Source organism: Magnolia sinica, chromosome 6, assembly GCF_029962835.1.
Source record: "Magnolia sinica isolate HGM2019 chromosome 6, MsV1, whole genome shotgun sequence".
NCBI lineage: Eukaryota > Viridiplantae > Streptophyta > Magnoliopsida > Magnoliales > Magnoliaceae > Magnolia > Magnolia sinica.
Window position 1 is genome coordinate 97,852,092 of NC_080578.1, and position 26,807 is coordinate 97,878,898.

Genomic DNA, 26,807 nt, shown 5'->3' on the forward strand with positions numbered 1-26,807 from the left:
TGGCAGCGGATGAAGCAACTACTACATGCCCGATTCCTTCCTATCGATTACGATCAGGTATTATTCCAACAATACCAAAATTATCGACAGGGTAGTCGGTCGGTGAGAGAATACGCCGAAGAACTTTACCGCCTGGCGGCGCGTAATGATTTGGTCGAGACAGAATCGCAGCAAGTCGCTCGATTCAACGGTGGATTGTGTATGACGATCCAGGATCGAGTCCAGATGCAGTCCGTCTGGATGATGAATGATGCAATCAAGTTGGCTACTCGAGCGGAAGCGCAATTTGAACGTCCTAACACACGGACCTATCTTACCGCAAAGATCGCTGCGGCAGGTCCGCCCCGGGGAGCTCCACAGCCCAAGGAAAATGAGCCCGTAAGAGCATGCACTCAACCTCATACGTCTGAGAGCCAAGATCAGGGAAGCGGGCAAGCTAGACCCTAAAGGGGCGTATCGACTGCTGCTGGTCCAAGTAGAATCCCGAACCCCTATGCTTGGCCAAGGCTTGATAACTGCTATCGTTGTAGCCAACCGGGCCACCTATCAAATACTTGTCCCCAGCGAAGAGTGGTGAACCTCGCCATCAGTGATGGAAGTACTGATAACGCCTATGGAGATCCAAATGTTGAAGAACAGGAGCATACTACCGAGGACGAGGCAGATGAATCAGGTTGGGTTCAGCAAGATCGTGGCGAGTCGCTCGTCGTGAGGCGGCTATTATATGCACCAAGAAAAGAGGTGCATCCACAATGACATAACATCTTCCGAACTAGGTGTATAGTGAATCGAAAGGTTTGTGACGTAATCATTGATAGTGGAAGCAGCGAGAACATCGTCTCCAAGGTCATGGTGAAAAAATTACAATTGAAAATGGAGGGTCATCCCTCCCCATATACAATCGATTGGATTAAGAAGGTTAGCGAAACAAATGTAATTGAACGGTGCACCATATCCTTTTTAATTGACAAATATTATAAGGATGAAGTAGTAGCGATGTGGTTGACATGAAAGCATGTCACATACTACTCAGTCGACCCTGACAATCTGACCGTGACGCCACTCATAAAGGGCGAGATAACATATATATCTTCAGTAAGGACGGCCGGAAGACCATATTGGCTCCTATGGATCCAGAGGGACCACTTGAAACTTCTAAAGTGGAGGGACGTTTTCTTTTAACCATATGAGACTTCATGGAAGAATCCAAAGAAATAGGATAGGCTTATACATTAATTGTAAAAGGGGAAGAGCTCGAGCCTACCATCATCCCTGAGAGGCTAAGGCCCTTGTTACATGAATTCAAAGAAATTTGACCCGATAACCTTCCCGATGGTTACCCCCATGCGGGATATCCAACACCATATCGACTTTGTCCCCGGGTCCAATTTACCTAATCGTCCTCATTATCGAATGAGTGCGAGATTCTGCAGGGCCAAGTGGAGGAACTGATCCGTAAGGGTCTTATTCGAGAAAGCATGAGCCCATGTGTCATACCAGCTTTATTAACTCCAAAGAAAGTTGAGAGTTGGTGCATGTGTGTCGACAGCCGGGCCATCAATAAAATCACCATAAAATACAGGTTTCCTATACCATGGTCAGACGATATGCTGGACATGCTAGAGGGCGCAAAAATATTCTCTAAATTGGACCTAAGGAGCGGCTACTATCAGATTCGAATACGACCGGGTGATGATTGAAAAAGGGCCTTAAAGACCAAGGAAGGATTGTACGAATGGATGGTCATGCCCTTCGGTCTTTCGAATGCGCCTAGCACATTCATGAGATGATGAACCAAGTTTTGAAACGTTTCATTAGGCGGTTCGTTGTGGTTTATTTCGATGATATTTTGATATATAGTCAAAACGAAACCACCCATATGGAACACCTCAAGAAGGTCCTTCAATTGCTCACTAAAAATAAACTGTATCTCAATTTGAAAAAGTGCAGCTTCATGATTGATAACTTATTGTTTTTAAGTTTTGTCGTAACATCCACGAGCATTCGGGTGGATGAGGAAAAGGTGAAGGCAATAAGAGAATGGCCGGATCCCACAAATATTCACGAAGTGCGAAGTTTTCATGGAATGACACATTCTATCGTCGGTTTGTAAAAAATTTCAGTACCATTTGTCACCAATCACAGATTACATGAAGAAAGGATAGTTTCAGTGGACTAACGAAGCCGACGGGAGCTTTGCTGAAATCAAGCGCAGATTATCCTCAACCTTGGTTCTTGTAATTTTCAACTTCGATAAACTGTTTGAAGTCGAATGTGATGCCTCATATGTCGGGGTTGGGAGAGTTTTGTCTCAAGAGGGTAGGCCGGTAGCCTTTTACAGTGAGAAACTTAGCGATGCACGCAAGAAGTGGTATACATATGAGATCGAGTTGTATGCGGTAGTCCAGGCACTGAGACACTGACAACATTATTTGATTCAAAGGGAATTCATACATTACACGGACCATCAAGTTCTCAAATTCATTAATAACTAAGCTAACATTAACCATGTGCATGCTAGATGAATCTCGTTTTTTAAAGAATTTGTGTTCGTGCTAAATCATAAGTTAGGGCAACAGAACAAAGTAGCTGATGCGCTGAGTCGCCGTGCAACTTTGTTAGTCATTATGATCAATGAAGTTGTCGGGTTCGAGTGCCTCAAAGACATATATGCCAACGATGAAGACTTCAATAACACATGTTAGATGCCAAGAAGGTCACCCCAACGACTTAAATATGCAAGACGGGTTCATTTTTAAGAAAAATCGATTATGCATCCCCAACAGTTCACTAAAGGAACAGATAATCCAAGAGCTACATGGAGGTGGCCTCGGTGGACACCTTGGGCGAGATAAGATGCGAGCTCTTGTGGAGGAACAGTATTATTGGCCGCAATTGGTACGTGATGTGGGAAAGGCAGTCTAACGTTGTTACATTTGTTAGACCTCCAAGGGACAATCTTATAATACAGGCCTTTATACCCCGTTACCCATGCCTGATGACCCTTGAGAGGATTTATCTATAGACTTCGTGTTTGGTCTCCCACGAACATAACGCGGCTTGAATTCAGTGTTCGTGGTAGTAGATCGTTTCTTCAAGATGACGCACTTTATTTCATGCAAGAAGACTTTCAATGCAACACACGTGGCGAATCTATTCTTCAGAGAAATTGTGCGGCTACATGGGGTTACCAAGACTATTACTGTTGACCGTGATACGAAGTTCATTGGCCACTTTTGGCGAACTTTATGGACTCGATTTGATACACGACTTAAGTTCAGCAGTGCCTACCACCCACAGACTGACGGGCAAACCGAGGTTGTGAATTGCACGTTAGAAAATCTCCTTCGATGTATTTCAGGAGAAAAACCGAAGTAGTGAGATTTGACCTTGTCTTAAGCGAAATTTGTATTCAACAACATGGTGAACCACTCGACAGGAAAATCCCCATTCCAGGTTATTTATGGACGAGTACCTCGCCACACACTAGACTTGGTCCCTCTGCCCAAGCTCTCGGGTATGAACATTGCAGCAGAACATATGGCAGACAGGATCATGGGCATTCATGTGGAGGTACAGACCAAGTTACATGCCTCGAACGAAAAGTATAAGGAGCAAGCGAATAAGCATCGACGACAAAAAGTGTTCGAGGTGGGCGACCAAGTAATGGTCCATCTACGCAAAGAAAGATTTCTGACCGGAACGTATAACAAGTTAAAGAATAAAAAAATTGGACCGGTACCAATCATCCGAAAGATCAATGACAATGCTTATGTTGTTGATCTTCCAGATGGCATAGCGATCTCACGGACTTTCAATGTCGCAGACCTGACCGAGTATCATGAACCAGAGCAAGACGAGAACTCGAGGACGAGTTCTTTTGAGGTGGAGGAGATGATGTAGAGCGGGTCGCGGACAGTTATATGCCCAGGATGGATCAGAAAAGGCCCGGTCGACGACAGAAGTGATCCAGACCATTGGACCTTAAATTGGACGTATTTCGCAATCCGAAATGAGTTATATATCTTACATAAAATATATGATTTTGGGGTAAAACGAGCTACTTTAGCCAACCAACCCCGCTATGCCGGGTTACGCAAGTCGGATTTGCAAAATATCGTAAGATCGATGGTCGTTTCCCTATTTTAATTTCATTTTTACTATAAATAGTAAGTTTTCGTTTGATTAAGCCAAATAGGATACTTACTATTTTTGGCCGAAAACCTTGCGCACTAGTAGACATCACGACCGTCTATAAATAGTAAGTTGCGAATTTTAGGAGTTTTAGTCATAGTTTGATTCTGATTTCTCTCCCATTGCTTGGTACCCCTATTTAAAGGGTTGTGAACTCGTTTTTATTGATTGATTAATCAATTTCGAATTTATTAAAATTTATTTCTATTTTCTTCTTTCTTTCCTCGTGGATTCGAGAAGTCTCTGTGAGGAGTCCAGAGAGGTTCGGTGGATTCGGAATAGTTATCCTCTTGATGAAGACGGTGCTTGACCTCACGTCCTTCCCTGCGTCAGCCCATTGGGTCAGACTTAGACCCAAGCCCATTGGCCTATCAGGTTGGCTAAGGTTTGGGTCTATAACACGATGATGATGATGATGATGATGATGATGATGTAAGCTAGTTGTTCATTTATATATCTCATATACCATTGAAATACATGTTCTGGCTTGAGAAATTTTTAGTGAGGTTAGGGTCTATTGCAATGGTGCATGGGAAAAGAGATTTATGACTTCTTTCTTTAAGATAAGCCTTGAATCTATGGGAAGCATTGAATTTACAAGGCAGAAAAAATAAATTCTCTAAATGAGAAAATATTATAGGAAATGATAGTTAAAACCTCCTAACGAAACAATTAATATTACTTATATAAGTTTTAAATCTTAAATTAGTAACTTTTTTGAAATAGTAAATTTATTAAAAATAGTAAACAACTTTTAAACTAATTCAAACTCAATCGTATGACTTAAACAATAACATTAAGCATAATTGAACTTTAAGAGCCCATTCGGAAGCTTGGATTTGTAATGCATTGGAATCCAAATCACAATTACATTTGAATCAAGGTGATTCTGAATCATTATTTGTGTTTGGTTAAAATGCACTGGAATCCAAATCTTCCATTTAGAAGCTTATATTTGGAGGGTGACATTGAAATTCTTCGGTATATTAATAGGACTAGATTTGATTAATGAAATCAACTTTCATATGTTAAATTAGTATATGCATGTGATATTTGGTAGAATAATTATAATAAGCCCATTAAAATATTTACTATGGCAAAAAAAAAGAGAAAATTTCGAACCTTAGGTGTGCCACAAATGCAAGGATCACAAATAAGTGACTCATTGATGGTATCTAATCATTCATTTGATGTCCAATGTTTGGATGGTTTAGATCATTCTATTGATGTGATTTTAGTTTTGTAGCTGATAATTGGATTGTTATAAGGTATCGCTAGCATGTCATCTGTCCAATGGGTTTGTAGCCTAGAGAGACCTTTGTTACATGTGTGACTTTCCTACTATTAAAAAAGAGGCAAAAAAAGGCATTTCCTCTTAATTACACCAAAATCTCAGCATTTTGCTTAGATTTTAGAACACACAAAAAATGTAGATTTGAAATGCTTGCAATTTCATTTACCTTCAAATCTAAGGTTGTCAAACACAAAAAGCAACTATTTGAATTTCAAATATATCAATTTACTACCAAATCTAGGGTGTTAAACAGAATTTGAAGTTTAAAATATTTAGAGATAGCAAAAACTATAACTGATTAAGAATAATAAATTTTGACTTAAATTTATTTTGTAAAATGATTTAATTCTACGAAACCATTTAGCGGCCAATCATTTGTCATTGGCAAATACATATGCAGCTCATTGGTATCTTTCCAAGGACATTATATTTAGAAAAAGAAAATTTAGTCACAAAGTTATTACCATGGAAAGCTAAAGAAAAAAATCACTAAACAAATTAATTTTTTGTTTTATTATTGTGGGCCCATGTCTTAGATGGTTCAAGCTAAGAACATTGTACTGTAATTGTATACATTGGGGACAATTCTGGAACGGTTTGAATCACTGGTTAACAACACCATCGATTGTGGAAACTAAAACGTGCTGTGGGAAAAAGAGGGTAAATCCTGTTTCTCCGAGGAATGATTTAAGTCATTTTAAGGAGGGAATCCCACATAATCAAGATTAAGTTTGATACTGATTTTCGTGGGTCCCATGCCCTCCACGTTAGTTCTACCATACCAAATTAGCAGTTTCCCACATAATTACAATTAGCATTATTTGAATTTTTCTTCTTCTAAAGCTTCATCAATTGCCTCTATGCTTGAGGAATGCATTAGAGGTTGGGCCTACTACAGAATTTAGTTCAATCTCAAGTTACTAGGATTCCTTATTGAAGTGGACCCTTTAGTTTCTAACAAATATGTCCAAGGTATTTAATATTTAAAATGTAATCAAATACAATTATTTAGGGTATTTGGATCAGGCAATATCTCTCTTGTAATTTTCTACTTTTATAGTGTATTACTGTCACTTTGTGCCATTTTTTTTTTTCCCGCAAGCGTTTTTCCACATTAAATTCAGAGTGTTTGTGATTGTACTTAATTGTGCAATTGGAATACTTTGCTTGATTCATCTCCGTATACTTTCGTGGTCCCCTAAAATGTATGACATATTTATGAGAAGGAATTTGATCAAGAACTATTTCAGGAAATGAGTTGTGTAGTGAGCCTACTATGTAATTATTTTGCAATGATCAAACAACCTCCCATATTGCAAATAATCTAATTTATCATGAGAGAATTAATCATATACAAGTCGACTATTATCTCATATGTGAGAAGGTCTCAAGCGTTGAAGAAGAATATAAGACAATACCTCATACCACTTGTGAGCCTGTGGATCAAGAATTGTTGTAGGAAATAAATTATATTAATGTAGTTATTTTACGATAATCAATGAGCTTCCCATATTGCAAGCAATTTAGTTTATATAAGAGAACCAAGTTGTTTATCCCCATTATTGACATTCCTTGTTAGAACCAATCACGGCGAGTTTCGTGTGATCCGTGCGGATCCGCGTTGTATATTCAAAAATTTGTATACATGTATACGGCTAAAAAAGCAAAAGAGGTTTTGGATTATTGGAGATTTTAGCTACGAGTATAAACCGTAGCTATTGTAATACGGTTTTATTCATAGCTGAAAAACTGTACCACACCACAGCTAAGGCACATCCGTTAGAAGTTCTATGGGGCCTATCAAAATTTTTGTATTTAATCTAAGCCGTCCATAATTTTGAAATTAATTTTAATGTATGGACGTCAAAAATTAGTTAAATTGATAGCTCAAGTGGACCACACCATGGGAAACAATGGCTATTAAGTGCCTTTCGTTGATTTCTGGTGTGGTCCACGTGAGCCTTTTATTTACCAAATTTTTTGGGATAAAGCCATACAAAATTATTTGAATTTAATGGATGACACAAATAAATTAAATATATTATGGTAGGCCACACGTAGCCCCTAACACATCACCATTCGTCTCAAGTGGGCGTCCGCGCGCACAAAAAACACCCAATTTCTTTCTCGCGCCCACAATTCATTCCAGCGCCCACAAAAGTAGCCCTCGCTCCTTTCTGTCAATCCTCTCTCTCTCTCTCTCTCTCTCAGTCTCTCTCCATCTCGACTCCCCATCTCTCTCAATCTCTCCATCTCGACTCCAGAGAAAAATCATCAACTCCCCATCTCTCTCCCTGCCCATCCTCGTTTGGCCGAGCGGTGGTCCAAGGCCCTCCCTATCCACGCACCACCTTCATTCCTCTCTCAATCACGACCTCCCCTTCTCTCTCTCTCTCTGAAGCTCGATTGAATTAGATTCACGAACGCGAGGTCTCTCTCTCTCTCTCTCTCTCTCTCTCTCTCTCTCTCTCTCTCTCTCTCTCTCTCTCCCTCTCAATCTCTCTCAATCTCAATGTTGATTTATGAATTTGGGGATTTAGTAATTTGCGGATTTCCAATTCGAATGTGGACCTGAATTTGGGTTTTTCTGATTTTACAAATTGGGGATTTTAGGATTTTGGGAATTTGAGAATTTTTAGAATTAGTGATTTCACCTTCCAGATTTGAAAGAGCGATTTTGGTCTCAAGTTGTGCAGTTTGGATTCACTCAAAGATGCCCCATGCATGTGTTTTATGCAAGAATGTTGGCGATCGTAGGCCCCAGTTTTGGATGGCGATCGTAATTTACGAGCTCGGTTTTGTCAAGGTGATTACGAAATTAGACTCTTGCTATTCTTTTTAAGTAGGATTTATCATGCCGCCATTCCTGCTAATTTCGTGCTGCAAAAGTATAGGTCATTTTGGATTTCAATCTTCTGTCATTCAGATTGAGTTATATAATAAAGTATTCTTCATGTATAAAATGGCTCACCAAAATATACTATCACCATCTAAATTACCTGGTGCTTTCACAGGATTAGGGACTTCAGTGAATGGGCTCAGTGTCTTTTACTTGACTTGGTCTCCAGATATATCCCCTCAGATAGCAATGAGATATTTGACATAATAAATCTCCTTGAGGATAGGCTTCAGCATAGCAACAACCAAGTTGTTTCTACATTTGACAATGTCCATGACTGATGTCCATCAACAGGTGCCTATTAAAAGATTCCTTTGTTATTCATGTTTAAGTAGTAACAGAGGAATTTCAACCTTTATCCCTTTTTTCTGTTATAGTTTCAATAATGTTTACAGATCTTTTTTATTTTTACTTTTATTTTATAAAGAAGGTTCATGGTGCTCATGGATCCTTCAGAGCCACTGCTGTTTGGAAATGCGAGCCTTGTTCATGCTATGTGATATTCAACGAGTCATGAGAAAGTGTTATTTCATCTAATGCATTCTACATCATTGTGATATACCATGACCAAATTCCATCTACACCTCAGGTTTCTTATCTATATGATTTTGCAATTCAGCTCGCATATATTTAGATGATCAATTGCATTGGTTAAATGTTGATGCAATGGAAACTTTTTTAAATGAGTAAATGATTTTTCTTCCTTCCTTTCTTTTTTTGTTTTTTTTTTCTGAAAGTTGTTTTCCTTGTTCTTATTGATAAAAAAAAGAACAGCAAAAACAAAAAAAAAATAGGAGAGGCAAAGAAGTCTTGTCCCCGTGTTACCCTAGTCACTCTAGCGGTCTAGCTAGATGAGTGCCAAGCCACCCTAGGTTCTCAAAAGTAGTCCCTAGCCCAAATATAGCACCAGTGCTTCAGGTTGGATGGTTTTCTCTCGTCTGGTAGATAGGTTTATCTTTGATTTCTAACATAGGCTGTCCACCCTAAGTTCTCAACAGTAGTCCCTAGCCCAAATATGACATGATTGCTTCAGGTCAGATGGTTTTTTCTCGTCTCATAGATAGGTTTATCTTTGATTTCTAACATAGGTTGTCTTTAGCTAGGCGAATAATATTTTATTAATGGGTGGACCTAATGGCAATCACATTACTGGCTTTTATATCGTAGTCTCTTGACATGCACAGATGTTGCCTTAAACTGGGCACTTGTTTACTTGCATCAATTTTGAAATTCCAAATTCTAGAATTCCATATCCATGTGATTTGTTTACTCAAACATGCTAGATATTGTTGCTGTTTGTTTCGAACCTCATAACAGCTGGTTACATTGAGCAATCACTTTGGGAGGTATGCATTTATGTTTTGAATTTTTATAGATGATGTTTGTACCTGAATGTGCGCTGTTTCTTATGTTTATTGTGACTTTTTTCTCCATCCCTGAAATGGCAATGGATATTCTTCAGGAATGCTTACTTTTATTTGATTTCTATTTTTCAGTAGTTTTGCTTGTTTTGTTGTGTAGGTTACTCCAGAAATGCCCCTCCCAAGGACTACTCCATAGAACCTAGGAAGTCTTGTATGTATATATGTCAACTATGATTGTGACAGGCAAAGGCAATAATCCAGGAAAACAAATGGGTCCACTATGCCCAGTATCGTATTGTTTGTTGGCGCAACCGATACGCCCACGGATATTGTTATTCAAAACCTTGGGCTCACCTGATGAGTTGCCAGCCTGATTTTTTGGCCTGGTCATCAATAAGGCGGTGCCTACCTGATGATAGCTAGGATGTTCCAACACATTGCTCTAAGTATCAATACTTCTTATCATATGTAAGATCAAGGTGCTCCCACTTCTAAATCTGAACTCTGTTATGGTTGGCTCTAAGAGCTCATGTAGAAAAGGAAGGTTAATGTCTGTTAGACAACTGTTCCTACCTAATGTGTCTTACTGGTACACAACCCCTTTACTAGTATTAGTGTAACAGATTAGTAAGTTCAGTCACTATTAAGCAACAAAAAAACAACAATTTTACCTTGGGTAATAAAAAGAAAAAGACTCAAGGCAATCCTAGATACCAACTACATAAAAGATGGAGTAACTGAAATCTACAGAAGCTGGAATGTTAACATAGACAATTTGAACAACATGAAATGTAACCATCATATTTAGAATTCAAAATTGTACTTCTGCAACTGTATGTTGCTAGGATCGGGTTTTGCACTTCCAAAACTATTAAGTAGTGTTTATCGGTTGACCAAATATCAGTTTGTAAAGGCAATATTGACAGGTAAAAGAAAATCATTAAAATTGTTTAGGTAGTACATAAGTTTTGCCGAAAAGAAAGAGATATTTAGATTTTTTGCTAATGGTTCGTGTTCTATGTCTTTATGCGGCCCTGTGTGAAGATTCGGTTTAGAGTCTCATCTTTTGCAGTTCACTTACTTGAGAAGGGAACACAGGTTAGTTTCTTCTTCTATATCACATGATTCTACTGATCAAAAATCAAAAAGAAAAAAGAAAAGAAGACAAGCTGATACAGATGCACTCAGAAATTGTATGTGTCATATGTATGCCCAAATAAAACCAACTAATTGTGCAGCCCACTGTTCTCAAGTCACAAGACCAAGATCAAATCGGTTGAACAATCCTAACCACTTTATACATTTTCTTAGACTTCGTATTCCAGTTTTTTAGGTGATAACATCTTAACAGTTCCTTAAAACAGTTTTTTTTTTTTTTTTTTTTTTTAAATAATTTTTTTTAAATTTTTTAATTTTTTAATTTAATTTAATTTAATTTTTAAAATTTCAGGCCATGGCAACTTGATCAGTGAGCATTTCTGTTTTGGGAGGATGTAATTTTGAGATGACAAAGAAAAGTACAGATTTGGCAATTTAGGCAACTATAGATTAAGGGTGAAAACCAACCCAATATAATACCATGGTATGGTGCATCATATCTTCTCGAAACCCATCTAAATGATGACATTTATAATAGAATCTTCAAATATCTACACCTTATTTATAATAGAATCTTCAAATATCTCTACACTCCTTATTTATAATAGAATCTTCAAATATCTCTACACTCCTTTTGAGTCTTCCACTTATTTGAAATCCTTAACAGTCTTTTAGACTAATTTAAAAAATAAAATAAAATTAGTTAATGCATTAGTACACATACCCCCACTGTTAGCCACACCCTACTTGGGAATTGAGGTTATTTTCATTCAGTCTACCACTTGAGGTATGGATTGGTGTGTAAATTATTCCTGAAAGTGGCTATTAATCCTGAAAGCTATGGTATTGTAGACAAGTAGCAGTTGGTCTTGAAAGCTGAAATTTTATTTGCTTAATTAAAAGAACGTTGTTCATTTTCGAACTATGTTGATTAAAATAACTATTACTTTTTTCATGTCCACATTTTAAATTGCTAAATTCATATACCATATTTAGATGGGTAGAATTTGTGGGGGTTCTTCTTCTTCTTCTTCTCCTTCTTCTTCTTCTCCTCCTTCTTCTTCTTCTTCTTCTTCTGCTGCTGCTGCTGCTCCTCCTCCTCCTCCTCCTCCTCCTCCTCCTCCTTTTCTTCTTCTTCTTCTTCTTCTTCTTCTTCTTCTTCTTAAGTTTTCAAGAATTTAGATCATTAGTTGTAATTGTTGTTTTCAAGAATTTAGCTCATGGCTGATATTAACTTTCAGGGATGAGCTAGGTATACTGTGCACCCACATTTGAATCCAGCCCTCTAGGAAGCGGAGTCTTCAACAGTTTGAGCAGTGGGGCCTATGGTTTTAATGATCCTGTCATCAGTTTGTTTGGGCCACAATATGTATGGGCAGTCACCCAAGCTGGAGGGTTATGAATTTACTTTCTTCATTTTATCTATGGCAAGTGTTACAGGTATATCTGTTCATCGCATTCGACATATGTAAAAAGGTTATCTAATGAAAGGAAAAGGAGTGGACTTGGACAACAATCGGTTTTTGATTCTTCAGGTGGGTGATGGGCTGATGGCTGAAAAAAGCCTATTTATTTGTGAAAAAAATATCATACTGTCAAAATCTATCTTCACTTTCAATTTCTTTATCATTGAAATTTCAGGTTGAGGTCGAGCAAATTTCTCTAATGAAGCCAAAGGCCCAAGGCCCTCACGATGAAGGGTTTCTTGAGTATCTTGAGGATATCATTGGAACTAACCAATACGTTGAAAAGATCAAAGAATCCATTAAGGAGTAAGTTCTATTCTCCTGTTTCTTATGCTGTGAAATATAGTATGTCTTCGCATTCAAATACGCACATCCATTTGTTGCCTGCTGGTCACATGTAGGACTGTCAATGAGCCAGGCCCAGGCCAAGCAAAAACAAAATTTTAATAGGACCTTCCTGACAGCTTGACCTTGCCAGTTTAGAGTCCAGGCTGAAGCCAGCCCTGGGTTAAGAGAAGCTATCACCAGACTATCATACTATCATATCCATCTGATTTATGGGCTGCATATAGGTGGTTATACCAATGACCCTATAAAAATAGAGATCTAAAAATACCCAAGAATTCTTTTATTAGAGATGGTACTGTTATTACTCCTTGGTTGTCGTGATTAATGACCTTTTTATATATAATACATTGTCAATGATGATGAGGAATTGGCGAGGGCCTCACAACCATTGTTATGTGAAAGTAACACAGTTTTGAAATAGTGATCGCTCAGTGGTCATCAAGGACTGGATAAAGCTCCACAGGTAAAATCTGGATCTTCTTCGATTGTTTCATCTGTTTCTTTTAACTATTTAACTATGCATTGTTGAATTCTTCCAATGGGGTTAGAGGCCTTATAGTCAATCCTTGGTGTGGCATGTGGGTGTGTTTAACTTAGATGTAAATATTATCATGTAATTCAAAACGAGCAGAAAATAGGCATCAAACCTGTTTTTCCATAGGGTCGCCCAGACGCTTGAAAATGGTGTTTTGTTGTTATAGGTTGGCCTCAAGTACAATGAGTCAGTAGTAATAGTGGTAACTGGATGCCCCAATGGTTGTGCCAGGCCTTATTTGGCTGAGCTTGGACTGGTTGGTGATGGACCCAACAGCTACCGGGTATTTCACATGCTGATTTTGTCAGAAACTATGGATCAATGTTTGGGTTATAAAGAAGTGTTCTGTAGCAGACATAAGAGTGCATCATGTGACAATTACCACTGTGGGCCCACTGGCATGGACATGCTGCAACAGGACATTGTCGCATCCGAATGCATCATGGCCCTTCCATTTTTTCCATCAAATGCTGTCCCTTTTTTGCCAATGGTAGGCCCTTAATGCAAATGGAAGATTTGAATCCAACAAATAAGATAGACATGAAGGATAATGATTTCTTCAGGTGAAATGTGGTTAGAGTTATAGCTAACAAATGTTACTCAGAAATGTCTATTGCAATGTTAATATACACTAGTCTTAGTTTGCATTTGCTAGCCTTCCCAAAGCCACACCAATACCACTATCATACAAAAGTAATATCACTGTCTTTCAGGTCTCTGGACAATTCTAAACCTTACATTCCTGCCCTGTTTCCCAACGGTCAAAAACTTGAAATGGGTCTCTATCTCCTGCATGAAAGATCAAGATCAACGGTCTTGATCATCGAATTTGTGTACAGAAGCGGAGGTAAACTGGCCACCAGGATTAGATGGCTCTCTGCTTCTTATCTTTCTTGTTATGTTTCCACCTGGTTCACAAAACTATATAAATTCAGAAAATCTACGAAGGTTCTATTAGAATTCTAGAAATTCTATGAATTCGGCTACATCAACATAGAGGTTGAATTCAACTACCCAATGAAGACGAAATTCTGTGAATTCCGTCTTCATTGGGTAGACCAGTTTCAAGGGAAGCTGGAGGGAATGGAACCTGAAGTCGTGGGTCCTCTGCTGCTGCTGGAAAATACTCTGACATGCCAGTATTTGTGTTCTTGTAATTAAAAAATGTTAATAAAATCCTTGATGAAGACTTCTGTTCCATTTATGCCACATGGGGCAAATATTGTGATTCAGTCCTTTTTGTTCTTGTTTTGTAGCTTAACAAGGAGTACCAACAATTTTTTTTTCCTGATATAGATGATAGATATGGACAATCTACAATAATTGGATCATTTGGTAAAACTGGAGTACCCAACTCAGATGCTTGGATATTTGTGTAAGGTATTTGCCACACAGAGACTTGAAATTCTAATTCAGTTGGGGTTTTGAACTGTATCTTCTTTATAGCTGTTAACAAATAATAATCCTTGGGCATCAGCTTCAAGAATGATTGTCCAGAAGAATTGGATGCTAGGAGACAGTTCTATGAGGCAGCATCTGCACTGCACAGGTCATGCACCAAGCTAGCAAAGTTCCCTACTTATTGGGCCTTGATTCTCATGACCTATTACAGCTGGCAATGCAGAATTTCTGAGTTTGCCACTTGAGAGTCTTGTGTATGTTGCCAAATTGTATAAATCACTAGGAACACATGCAAGGCCCAGTCATCGGAATCCGTAAGTTAGTCATGCACCATGCTAGCAAAGTTCCTTTCTGCTTGTTTAGCTTCATTTAGGTTTAGAAAACACTGATGTTTGTTGAAAGTCGACACAATTAATTGAGTTTCTTTAATATCATCCGTTGTTTCTTTGATGAATGGGCATCAGATGAAAAAAAAAAGTTGGGTCCACAACACAGAATAAAGTACACAACATTGCAATGTTTTGGATGCTGGTCTATACACTTCCACCTGTTTTGGCTTTGATACACATACTCATGGGCAGAATAGGTGCATGCTGGATGACTTGGATTAGTTGGACGTGGATGGTTAGTCATATTTACTTGTGTTTATGCTTGTTGCTTGATTCAATTTGTTTTGTTTTCCAAGTTAGTGAATTTTATTTTCTGAATAGAAGTTATAAGTTGTTGAGTATCTTTGGTTTTATGATTTTACTAGTACATTCCTGTATTGATTGCTCAAGTATTCTTTCAGGTGGATTTGCATGTGGGAGGATTGGAGTTGCATATTTCAGATTCAAACATATGTTGTTGTCATACATGCAGAACAATTCTTCTATATTTGGGTGCATGGCGGTTGGATCTGAAAATTTGATGTTCTCATTCATTTATTTCACGGCTTTCGGTAAGATCTTCTTTAATTGTTAATTTATTTAATTTGAATGGAAGAAAGATTGATTATTCAATGCAAACTCAATTTATGGAGAGGTGTGGTTTTAGTCTAAAAATACTTGAGCTTTCATTTGAAAAAAAAAGAAGGAATTATACTTAATTTGATGTTTCATTTCTTGGCATATAGCTCAAAGACGACTGCTGTGATAAGAGCATCTGATGATTTTTGGCCGAGAGTCCCAGCGTCACATACAATCCACATTGCATCTGTTGCCTACAACACCTTTTTCCTTGGAGAATTCATGCAGCCTGATTGGGATATGTTTCATGTAAGCTACCATAATCCTGTTTCCTGATAGCTTTATCTTTCAACATTTGCCGAGTTTTTGGGAAATCATGATTGGTGATTTGGTGATTGATGTCATTCCTCATAGCGTTCACCCGATGGCTGAATACCTTGGAGTGGAAACGTCCCCGGTGCAACAAGCCCGGTTCTATTAACAATATGGGTGAATGAAACCCAATCGTGGTCTAATTGTGGTGCTTAAAGTCTAACTTCCTAAACAAAACATGCAAATTATAACCTGTGATTTTAGCATTGCAGGTTGCTGGTAAGGAGAATGGCATCACTGCATTTCAGATGGTGTTAAAAGTCAAGACAAATCAAATCAACAGAACTCTGTTTCTTTGTTTCTTGTGCATTGGAAAGAAAGGTTTTTGAATGTTAAGTTTTTTGTCATGTTGAATGAAGGATTGTAATTGATTCATTATTGAATGAATGAATGATTAAATGTTTTTTTATGTAGTTAATAGCTATGAATATTGACTGTAGCTGGTAATCTGACAACCGTTGAGTCTATTAAATTTGGTATAATGCTACGGATCCAACGATACTTATAGCACAATACTATCCGTAGCTGGAAAGAGTTTTGGCTACAGAAATAGTTGCTACGGATTATATCTGTAGCTATTGTGATCCGTGGCTACAAGTTAAATCAGTAACCATAGGTTTTAGACATATTAGCTTGGCACCAATGACGACGGTCGTGATACTGATTAAAGCTGTAGCTCTATATCTATAGCTGCGTATTAAATCCGTAGCTTTTGTCTAGTTTTCTGTTAGTGGCAAAAAGATTTCTGGATAATAGTACTTGGAGTGTATCAAGCAGTGTCGTGTCATTGTTTGAGCGACTGACAAAGAGGTAATCCTGTGAAAGAAATTGCATGACAGATGGCAAAAAGAGAAACAGAGGAAGCTAAGTATTGGTGAATGGTTATAGTAACCGTCAGATCATGGGAAGGATCTAGATGGGTAAATCAAAGTTATAAATAGCAAAAGAATTCAGCAAGAAAAATTGTCTCATATCAACCTAAACAAACCAAATGTATTTTTCAAATTATCCTTTTAATTACCAGTCTATTTACTTTCCAGAATGTAATTCTTTACTTTTCTTGCTAAGTAAATTACATTTTTTAGTGTAATTTTTTACTTTTCAGCCTGCTGTTTATATTCTGTAGTGTAATATGTAGTGTTAATCAAGTAACTGGTAAATTTAACTGTAATTTGAGTCTACGCTCGCACGCTGGATTCAGTTCATCATTCGGAAAGGTATTTTACAACTATTCTCCACAACCGATTGTAAAAATCCTTTTCTCATTTCTATTTATCTCTATCTAAAAGTCCTTTTGTACGAAAATCAAATGTGCAACCCATCATCAGAGGATAAACCCCACCCCCTGAATATCGCCTGATCTTATTTATACATTGAGTAAGTGGCTGAATAAACAACCGATCTCATCTGATCTCGGTCATACATGTGTCTGCCTATCTTGGTGCTTGAGGTTATTGTTGTTCGGTTTGAATTGAAGCCACAATTTCAATTTTAACACACCATTCGAAAATGATGGCAATAAAAGTATATTGAAGTCGGTTGTCACTTCATTCATGAGATTTCTATTTATAAAATGTTGATAGCAACACTGTATATTTGATTTCAAAATCAACTTACTAATATATTCACCAAAACTTATAGTTAGTATGCACATCTTTATTTCAAGATAACATCCATGAACATTTATAATTTTAACTGGAAAGTTTACTTACTATGATTTGGGCCATACAACTATACAATCTACTTGAATGAATGAAATAAGGATTTGTATATTGGTATGATCCACCTGCTCTTGAGTTTAGTTCATATTTCTTTGTATTTAGTCAATTAAGTACACTTAATACATCGGGGCCATCTATCATTTGGAGCCCACCATTGATTGATTGCTCATCATTCTCAACGGTCTCTTCGATCGGATGTTTCTAATCATATGATCAACTACCAAGGAAACTGATGATCCATATCAAATATGATAGAGAAGTCTCAATATTTGGTCTAGACTATCCATCATGTTTGTCTCCCCTTTGATTGCTCATCACTCTTAGATGTAGTTTGATAAGATGATTTGAACCATCCGATAAATGAATAGCATAATGGAAGATTCATATTGATTCTAACATAAGTAGGGGTGTACATTGAGTTGAATCAAGTTGAACTGGCCTGACCTCGACTCGGCTCGACTTGGTCCTCTAGCCTGACTGGCCAGCTCAGCTCGGTTTAGTCAGCAGCTTAGGCTAGTTCGAGCCAAGATTGAGCCGAGTTCGTCTGTGTAGCATTTTCACAAACACTTGGACTGCACGTTCAAAATCCCACTGTTTTAGTAAAACAACAGAAATTGTTTTTAAGGCATTTTATCAAGCATCTTCTAAGTAACATGAAAATCAAGAAAAAAAGGGTATTTATTTTATAAGCATACCTTCCTTGCCACCAGCCACACTCGTTGAGTTATTTCAACAAACACTTGGTGAGCAACATCAATATCAAAGTAACCGAGTCATCGAACTGGTTCGATCCGAGTCGAGTCGAGTTGGGACCAACTCGAACTCGGCTTGAACTCATTTTCAAGCTAAAAAAATCAGCTCAACTTGACTTGAACTCAGATTCGAACTGAATCAAATTGAGCTTTTTCAAGTCAATTCGAGCGAGCTAACCAAGCTAGCTTGGTTCGTGTACACTTCTAAATATAAGTCCAATTGATGATGTGGACCATCCATGACGCTTCACCTTTGATTCCCAACTCACTTTGATATAATGAACCAATTGATGGAATATGGATGACCCATGTTTATTATAATAGAAAATGACATGTCCATGATCTAGACTCTCCATCATGTGGAGCCCACTTTTCAGGATCAATCCCCCCAAGTAATCGTTTTGATTGAATGAAGCTAACCACTTTTTAATGGCTAGGAAATGGATTATCCATATTTATTATTCTAACAACTTCTTGTGGGTCACCCCGTTATGAAGAGTCTACACAACAGTCACGTGCATGTAGGCCACTGATGTAGGGTGTGGCATAAATACATTCCTAGCATGGTTGGATCAAAAGAGGGTGAATCATAAATTGACTATAACTTTTGATTTGGGTATCATTATGGGGCAAACAACCTATCGATCTTAGGTAAATGGGCTATCCAAGGTAAACTAACTCACAAAATGGGTTGCATAAATGCGTGCTGTTAGCTAAAAATGAAAATTTAAGGAAAATTAATATTTTTAGTAATTCTGATTTTTTAATAATTTCTTATTTTTAGAGATTTAGTTTTTTTTTTAATAAAAAAAAAGAAAAAAAGAGAAACAACTTTAATCGTGTTAGGACTCTTCTAGTAAAAGTTTATTTAAAATTTTTATTTTAAAAAAAAAAGTTTTAGAAGAGTTTTGCTTAGAATTAAGATTTTTATTAGAGTTAGACTTTTTGCTATTTTTTATAATTACGAATTTTGGAGGGTTTTTTTAAACTCGGACACATAATAAAAAAAGACAAGTACCAACCAATTTATTTTAAATTTTTAGAATTTATTTCTATTTTCTTATTTTGCCTTATGGATTCGAGGCATCTCCATGGGAGTCCAGAGAAAGCTCCGTGGATTCATATTAGTTATCCGCTTAGGAAGACGGTGATCGAGCTCATCATGTTCATCCCTATGTCAGCTACCACAGGGAAGATATCCTAACATGGCCCACCCAATGATCAGACCTGTTAAAAAGAGAAACCCAGGGACGATTGAGAAAAAAAATGGTCCCTAATATGAGAAATCAAGATCCTCCAATCAGGGCAATTTTTGGAGCGAGTTCCATCCAATTGGGCCAATGGCCTAGATCACCGAACCATGGCCCCCACTTGCCACAGTGCAAAGATGTGGGCCCCGCAAATCGCTCCATCAACTCACCCTTTTAAAAAAGAAAAAAAAAAACAAAAGGAATTTTCACATTTGCTCAACCAAGAGGTGATCACAACACCACCACCAAAGCATCATCGAATCAATACAAAACTCCATTAAACACTAAAAGAATATTCATTTGGAAGAAAACCCAAATCACAGTTTTTCCTTTCTTGCCTTTCAAAAGAACCCAAACCGAATTTTGCCATCCAAACGCGTCCACATAACTATCTGTATAAATCGATGCAAGTTCTTGCCTCGAGTTCTCTTGGTATCCTAATCCCAAACGAGTACTACAATGGGAAAAGAAGATAAAAAAGATACGGACCGCTCTTACCATGATTTCGAGCCCTTGACCGATTGGGTCCGAGAGGAAGGACACGATACCATCTTCGTCAGTGTGCCAGGTAACGTTTGGACATCTTAAGTTGCTTTTTTTTTTTTTTTCCAACTAGTAGGACCCACTTTAAGTATTTGTTTTATCCATGCCATCCATCCATTTTGGAAAATTATTTTATGGCATGAGCCCCAAAAAGAGACAGATGGAAGGCTTGAGTGGACCACACCACAGGAAATATTGGGGATTGAATGCCTACCGTTGAAAGCCTCTTGGGGGGCTACAGAAGTTTTGGATCAAGCTGATATTTATGTTTTCCCTTCGTACAGGTATGTGTGATCGGTTCTGATCATCAAACCATTTTTATGCAGGCCTTGTGGTACATTTTATTTAGGGGGTTAAAAGTCATAGACCCTAAAATTATGGATTCAGGTTACACATAAAGCACCATAGGGTCTTTTATTTATTATTTATTATTATTATTATTATTTTGTTGAGTTTTTTTTTTTCCCCAAGTTTTTGACTGTTAGCTTTTTATTGGAAGTGCATCAAAATGCACAATGCCAATTAGGGCCCGCTTGGACGGGTGGATTGGAAGGGATTGAATGGTATTATTGTGGATGGCATGGATTTCAAGGTAATGATGGTGTTGTCAGTGGATTGTCTTAAGATCCACGGGATTGCTATATTGCCGGATTGCTATATTGAGCCTGTTTGGCACCCCCAACCAATCTCGGGATTAAACCTTCCCATCCCTTCCAATCGCGCGAGCCAAACACGTCCCAGGCAAATTTGAACGGATTAGGGTGGATTGGATGGAATTTAAAGGTGATGATGGTGTTGTCAGTGGATTGTCTTAAGATCTATGGGATTGCTATATCCCGGGATTAGATCACCCAGTCTGTTTGGTACGCCCAACCAATCCCAAGATTTAACTTCCAATCCCTTCCATTACCATCCAATCCCTTCCAATCCACCCGTCCAAACAGGCCCTTAGAGTTTCACTCGTAATGACATATGGCTTAGGGTCAGCTTGAGGCAAACTTAGGTGAGACTCGAGAACTAGCGATGTGGGTGACACTCTGACCTTAGGGCTTATCTCGATGTATGAATTGCATATCCATACTATCCACATATTTTCCACCTTATTTTAAGGCTAAAAATGAAGCCCATACAAGTTCAAGTAGACCACACCATGAGAAACATTGGTCATTGAATTGTCACTATTAAAAGTTCCCTAGCATCGATCCTAATGTTTATTGACCATCCAATCAATTGATAAGTGCATAATTAATATCTGGATGAAAGGAAAAACGAATATCAGCATGATCTAAAACTTTTGCGGCCAACCCACAAAAGGTTTTCAATGAACATTGTCCACTTTTTCCTGTGATGTATTCCACTTGAAATTTGTATCTGCTTCACTTTAGGAACCATGGTCTAAAATAAGCTTAAAAAACCAGATAAATGATATACAATGCATACATTGAGGTGGGCCCCTACGGTCAGAGTCTCACCCACATCGCTGGCTCTGGGTCCGTAACAATAAATAGTGCAATGCCTACTGTCGATTTCAGGCCCAAATATTTGATGGACCATGTAAGCCCAACACATCATTAGCCTATCCATTCTTTTATTTATGTTTTGGGTCCTTTTGGTTGAGTATTTTGGAACAAAATGCCATTAATAATCTTATATCAATGGCTTCTTGGATGCAGGATTCAAGAAAGAGCAACTGACAATCGAACTCAATGAATTTCGCAAGATGAAGATCAGTGGGGAACGCCCAATCCAGGGTAACAATTGGATTCGTTTCTCCTACGAATTCACTGTGCCTGATTACTGTAACTTGAGCAAGATATCATCTGTAGAGTTCAAGAATGGAATTGTTTCCTTGATCATACCAAAAATGACCACTCAAACGGGCGTACAAGATCAACTTCCACAGAAAAAAGAATCTATGCTGGATCAAAAAGGTGGACATCCAATCGATATACAAGATCAATCAATGCTGAAATCTGGGCCTTGTATTCCAATCGATATAGAAGATCAACCTATGCTAAAAACTGGGTATGCAATCGACAGACAAAATCAACCTGTGCCGTTCAAAGAATGTTGTAAGTATTGTGAAGGTAGCTTCCCTACTGGATTGAATTGGATTAGAGGATTGAATGTGAATATGGTAGTAACTACCATGGTTGGGCTGGCACTTGGGATTTATGCAGTGTACTATGTTAAATGGCAATAGAAAATCGAGGAGTGAGCTTAGCTTATCTTTTATTTGATTATGTTGTTTCCTCATTGCATGTTTTTATTATTATTATAGCTGGGATGCCTTTGAAGTCCTAATGGGTTGTTTGGCACCATGGATTTGGAGGAGTTTGAGGGGATTTTAAATCTCCTAATATGTTTGGCACTATAAAGTAAATGGGGGTTTCAAATCCAGGGTGAAAGCTTGGATTACATCTAAAATTCTTCCAAGAGTTGAATGTGTAACATGTGTGTCGCTAGACCATTAATCTATTGGGCATATGGCCCACAGATGATATCCCAAAACAATTAGATTATCAATTGCATCATTATAAAAATAGATTATTTTTATCTTTATTCATTCATATATGGATTTGTTTATGTGTGGATCATATTCATCATTTTTATGGATTTATGAGGTTTTATTTACGAGTCTTGAACACTTTTGACATTGGACACAATGGCCATGGATAAAGGAAGAGTTGTGGTCTATGGATCTCAACGGTCATGATACCTTCACTTATATAATCATCTTTTGAGGTGATTGACTTGGAGTCACGATGGATGGTCTCCATCATTGGGCCCAACTTGGTGTCAGTATGTCTTCACCTCACCCCGCGTTAGTGTGCTGGAATATCATGGATGGTTCCTTGACGTGCGTCCATTGGTCACTTACATTTGTATAATTGAGTACAAGTTATATAGACTAAAGGCTTATCATCTCCAAACTAGATTTATGTGTGCAGTTTGCACTATTTCCATCATATCCTTACACCTGAGGGTGTGTGAGCTTAGATGGCTTGGTTCGTTTTCATTTGTCTCACTTTATGAGGCCATTGCATAGGCATTGAAAGTGGGTGATGTAGGAATCTTCATTAATTCTCTCAACAAGCACATAATCCAAACATGGGATCCACTTCACCTGCCAAAGACACTTTATTAGTGATCTTGAGATTTCAACCATCCATCAAGGATTTTAAAGGCTGGCTACCACTTTCATGGTTTTTGATTGGTTAATTGTGGGTTTTCAACCACATTAACTTTGAGTTTTAATTATTGATATGTTTTAAACAAGCTTAATAGAGATTCAATGGCTAAGATTTGATAGTCCAGATCTTGGGATAATATTAGATACTCTTGTTGTTGGATGCCACCGATAGTGGAAGGAAATTGACTGTTGGAGTGTATGAATTAAGAAGGTAAACATGCTTCCTTCATAGTAGATCGTACATATAAGTATTATATAGTAGCGGAGTACTATCATATGGTGCTCCTCCTGGAACCCTAACCACCTCTTTATTGTTGGGGGACCACGGAAGCATACAGAGATGAATTAAGTGAAGTAATACAATCACACCAAGCAAGCATAATGCAAATGGAAAAATCCTTGTGGGAAAAAACTATGGCAGAAAGCGACGGATATCACTATGAAAGTAGAAAAATGCAAGAGTAGAGAGATTATCCGATCCGAACAACCTCAAATCAACCCGAGCTATAGTACCCTTGAAACCCTAAAATAAATTAGAATGCCTTGGATACCTCCTAATCCCGATTGCAACCAAATATATGGCCTTGGAAGAATCACAATCGAAATAGAAAATAAATTCCGCAAAATCACAACTCTACGTAAATCTGTGCGAAACTATTCGATGATATTGAACACACTTTGATGTCATTGAAACTTAACCTTCAATGACATCGAAGTCACTTCGTGGCATTAAACTAAAGCCAAAGCATTCTAGTGACAAAATATGGAAATCGAAATTTCTTTGATTGCATCCAGCGATAAAATATGGAAATCAAATTTTCTTCGATGGTATCAAACTTATCCTTCGATATCATCAAACACTCTTTGATGGCATTGAAATATCACCCGGTTAGTCCATCGACCAACTGGAGAAAATTTGAAAATACTTGATGACATCGAAGCCTAATTGATAACATCGAACTTGACATCAACATACTGTTGAATTTACAAATTTAAGACATCTAAAAACAACACTTTTAAGATTCTATCTCATGAGGGAGAGCCTAGAGAACCATGGCTACTAGCCATGCCAAGGGCCGAGCCACTCCCAACGGACCATTATATAGTGGAATTCAATATAATGTTTCAAAATTAAATTTTAATCTTACCCTATTATCTCTCATCTTAGATCACATTGTATTTCTAAGCTCGTAGAACCATTCAGAATAGTTTAGATCATACCATTAACTATCTACTAATTTTAACGATGTCCTGCTAAAGAAGTGAATTGGCCCGATTTGATAATAATGGTGTGGCACACGTTTTAAATGAATTGGATATTCTACACATTTCTAAGGTAATAAATTGAGTTCTGGAACCGCTATAAGAATCCTGAGCTTTGTGCTAATGAATACAACCCATAGTGAAAGATCTAGGCAATTTCTCGTGATGAGAATTTCTTCATATTTTAACACTTAAATAAACAATTTAAAAAATAAAAATATGGGTAAAAATGAATTAATTTAAGCTTCTAAATATTTATTTCATTATCGATAAAAATTTTAAAATGCCGGGATTTTGAAAATCTCGCCCAGATTTCATAATCTGGGACTCTTTCACCGTACAAAGTTGTCCGGAGCATGACCTAAAATATACACCGAACAAATGATAATAACCATCTGATTTTGCACTTGGAATTTAGACCACTCACTATTGTATTTTTAACCATCCATTTAATATCTATCACTTGGAAGGTTAGGATTGCTTGGACAGCGAGATTTTCAAAACCCACTCCATCCACAACGTGTCCCACAATTTGGATGGTCTGGATAATCTTACATGAATACTACACATGAAGAGGTAGAGTCACCACCATTTTCGAAATGCTTGTGAACTTTCAAGGGAATTCAAAAAGAGTGTAAGCCAAACAAAGTTTCAACTTTGCCCATCCAAAGAGGTAACCACAGGACCAAAGCATAGTCCAATCAAATGCCAAAAAGCCTAAAAGATTAAGCAATGAAAAAGGAATTGTTCACTTTGGAAGAAAACCCAAATTGCAATTTGCCATCCAAACGCTTACAGGTAATGTTATATAAATCCATGCAAGTTCAAGTCCCTCGTACAAAAACATTTCTTGCCTTCTCTTAGTACGGAAAATTTAAGGAGAGAGAAAACAATGTGCAAAGCTAAAACGGCCCGCACTTACGAGGATTTCAAGCCATTGTTTGATTGGAAAAGGGAAGATGGATCTGATATCGTCGTCATCAACCTTCCCGGTATTGATCAGACGTCTAGTGTTGATTTCCAGTTTTTTTAAATTAATTAATTAATTAATTATTTTTTTAAAAAATTTAAATCCGGCCATTTAGATAGATACTCTGCCAAAATGTGCCAATGTGCATGGCATGGCATGTGGGCCACATGTAATTGTTGGTAAATCATCTGTTTATTTGTTTGTTTGTTTGTTTTTTTTTTTTTTTATAACCATGTTGCAGGAGAACGGGCCCAAATTCATGGGTTAAGTCCTCGGCGGAACCTAATTAACCTAATTAGATAGATATCAATTTGATGCGGGGCAATTAACACTTGCTCTAAAAGCTTGAATGAATAGAGCGTGAAGAATTAATTCTTTTATCTTATAGCTCAAGTTCCAAATCCATGAGTTAGGTCATCGGTCGAACCTTCCTCGTGGGCTCCAAATCTATGGGTTCTGCCCCCTCGTGGGCCCCAAATCCATGAGTTCCACGTCACATGAGCCACCGGCCTCACACGGCCCCAATTTCATGGGTTATGGGGGCTGCCCACCCCGAGTGTGCCCCTACATTCTACAGGCTACCCCACTCAAGCTTGGCGTGAAAATGCCCTCGCATTATATGTGTATGGCATCCAACCGGCCTAAGGGTCACACCACTGTGAAAGTCAAACATAACAAAAATCTGGCCGACCCAAGCATCATGTGGGCCACCATGTGAATTTGGAAGTTTTTACGTGGAATTAGTAAACCTCGGTTGGCCTAGTTTCAGGCCCAAAAAAATTGACGGGCCAGAATCAGCTAGATTTGGGTTTGGGCCATAAAAGCAGGCCCATATATGATGGGCCGAGCTCTAACAAGTTAAGCCCTGGCCCACCAAAAGCCTTCCATTTTTTAGCACAATGCTACTAATCTTAGTAAGCTCTAATCAATGACGTTTTGACTCTAGGATTCAAAAAAGAGCAATTAAAACTCCAACTCGATGCCTTCGGGAAGATGAGGATCAGTGCAGAACGTCCGCTGGATGACAAGAAATGGATCCGCTCCTGCAAGGACTTTCACGTGCCAGAATATTGTATCGAAAACGATATCCGTGCGAGATTCGATAATGGAATTCTCTACGTGACCATGCCGAAAAAGGCCACTCAAACCAGTACACAACCCCCAGTTCCATTATCCGCTGGTTGTGTGCTGGTTTGA

General features: G+C 38.0%; 2 protein-coding genes and 1 long non-coding RNA gene across 4 annotated transcripts; all 3 read left to right on the forward strand.

Moving 5' to 3' along the window:
- Positions 1 to 7,715: 7,715 nt before the first annotated feature.
- On the forward strand, positions 7,716 to 16,214 carry LOC131249201 (uncharacterized). 2 transcript variants are annotated; one of them, XR_009172716.1, is made up of 9 exons: positions 7,716 to 7,918; positions 8,177 to 8,294; positions 8,503 to 8,681; positions 9,671 to 10,849; positions 12,091 to 12,384; positions 12,491 to 14,045; positions 14,495 to 14,578; positions 15,714 to 15,855; positions 16,123 to 16,214. It is a non-coding gene; the product is annotated as an uncharacterized LOC131249201 (long non-coding RNA). The 2 variants fall into 2 exon arrangements; XR_009172715.1 differs by lacking the exons at positions 15,714 to 15,855; positions 16,123 to 16,214 and having other exon boundaries at positions 9,909 to 10,849; positions 14,495 to 14,915.
- Positions 16,215 to 19,404: 3,190 nt separating this feature from the next.
- Positions 19,405 to 22,564, forward strand: LOC131249200 (uncharacterized). The gene is made up of 2 exons (XM_058249824.1): positions 19,405 to 20,209; positions 21,858 to 22,564. Exons 1-2 carry the CDS (start codon positions 20,101 to 20,103, stop codon positions 22,385 to 22,387), a joined length of 639 nt encoding a protein of 212 aa, XP_058105807.1. The 5' UTR covers positions 19,405 to 20,100; the 3' UTR covers positions 22,388 to 22,564.
- A 2,815-nt stretch (positions 22,565 to 25,379) lies between these two features.
- LOC131249764 (inactive protein RESTRICTED TEV MOVEMENT 2-like) lies at positions 25,380 to 26,807 on the forward strand. The gene is made up of 2 exons (XM_058250528.1): positions 25,380 to 25,632; positions 26,557 to 26,807. The coding sequence occupies exons 1-2, from the start codon at positions 25,533 to 25,535 to the stop codon at positions 26,805 to 26,807; spliced, it is 351 nt and encodes a 116-aa protein (XP_058106511.1). The 5' UTR covers positions 25,380 to 25,532.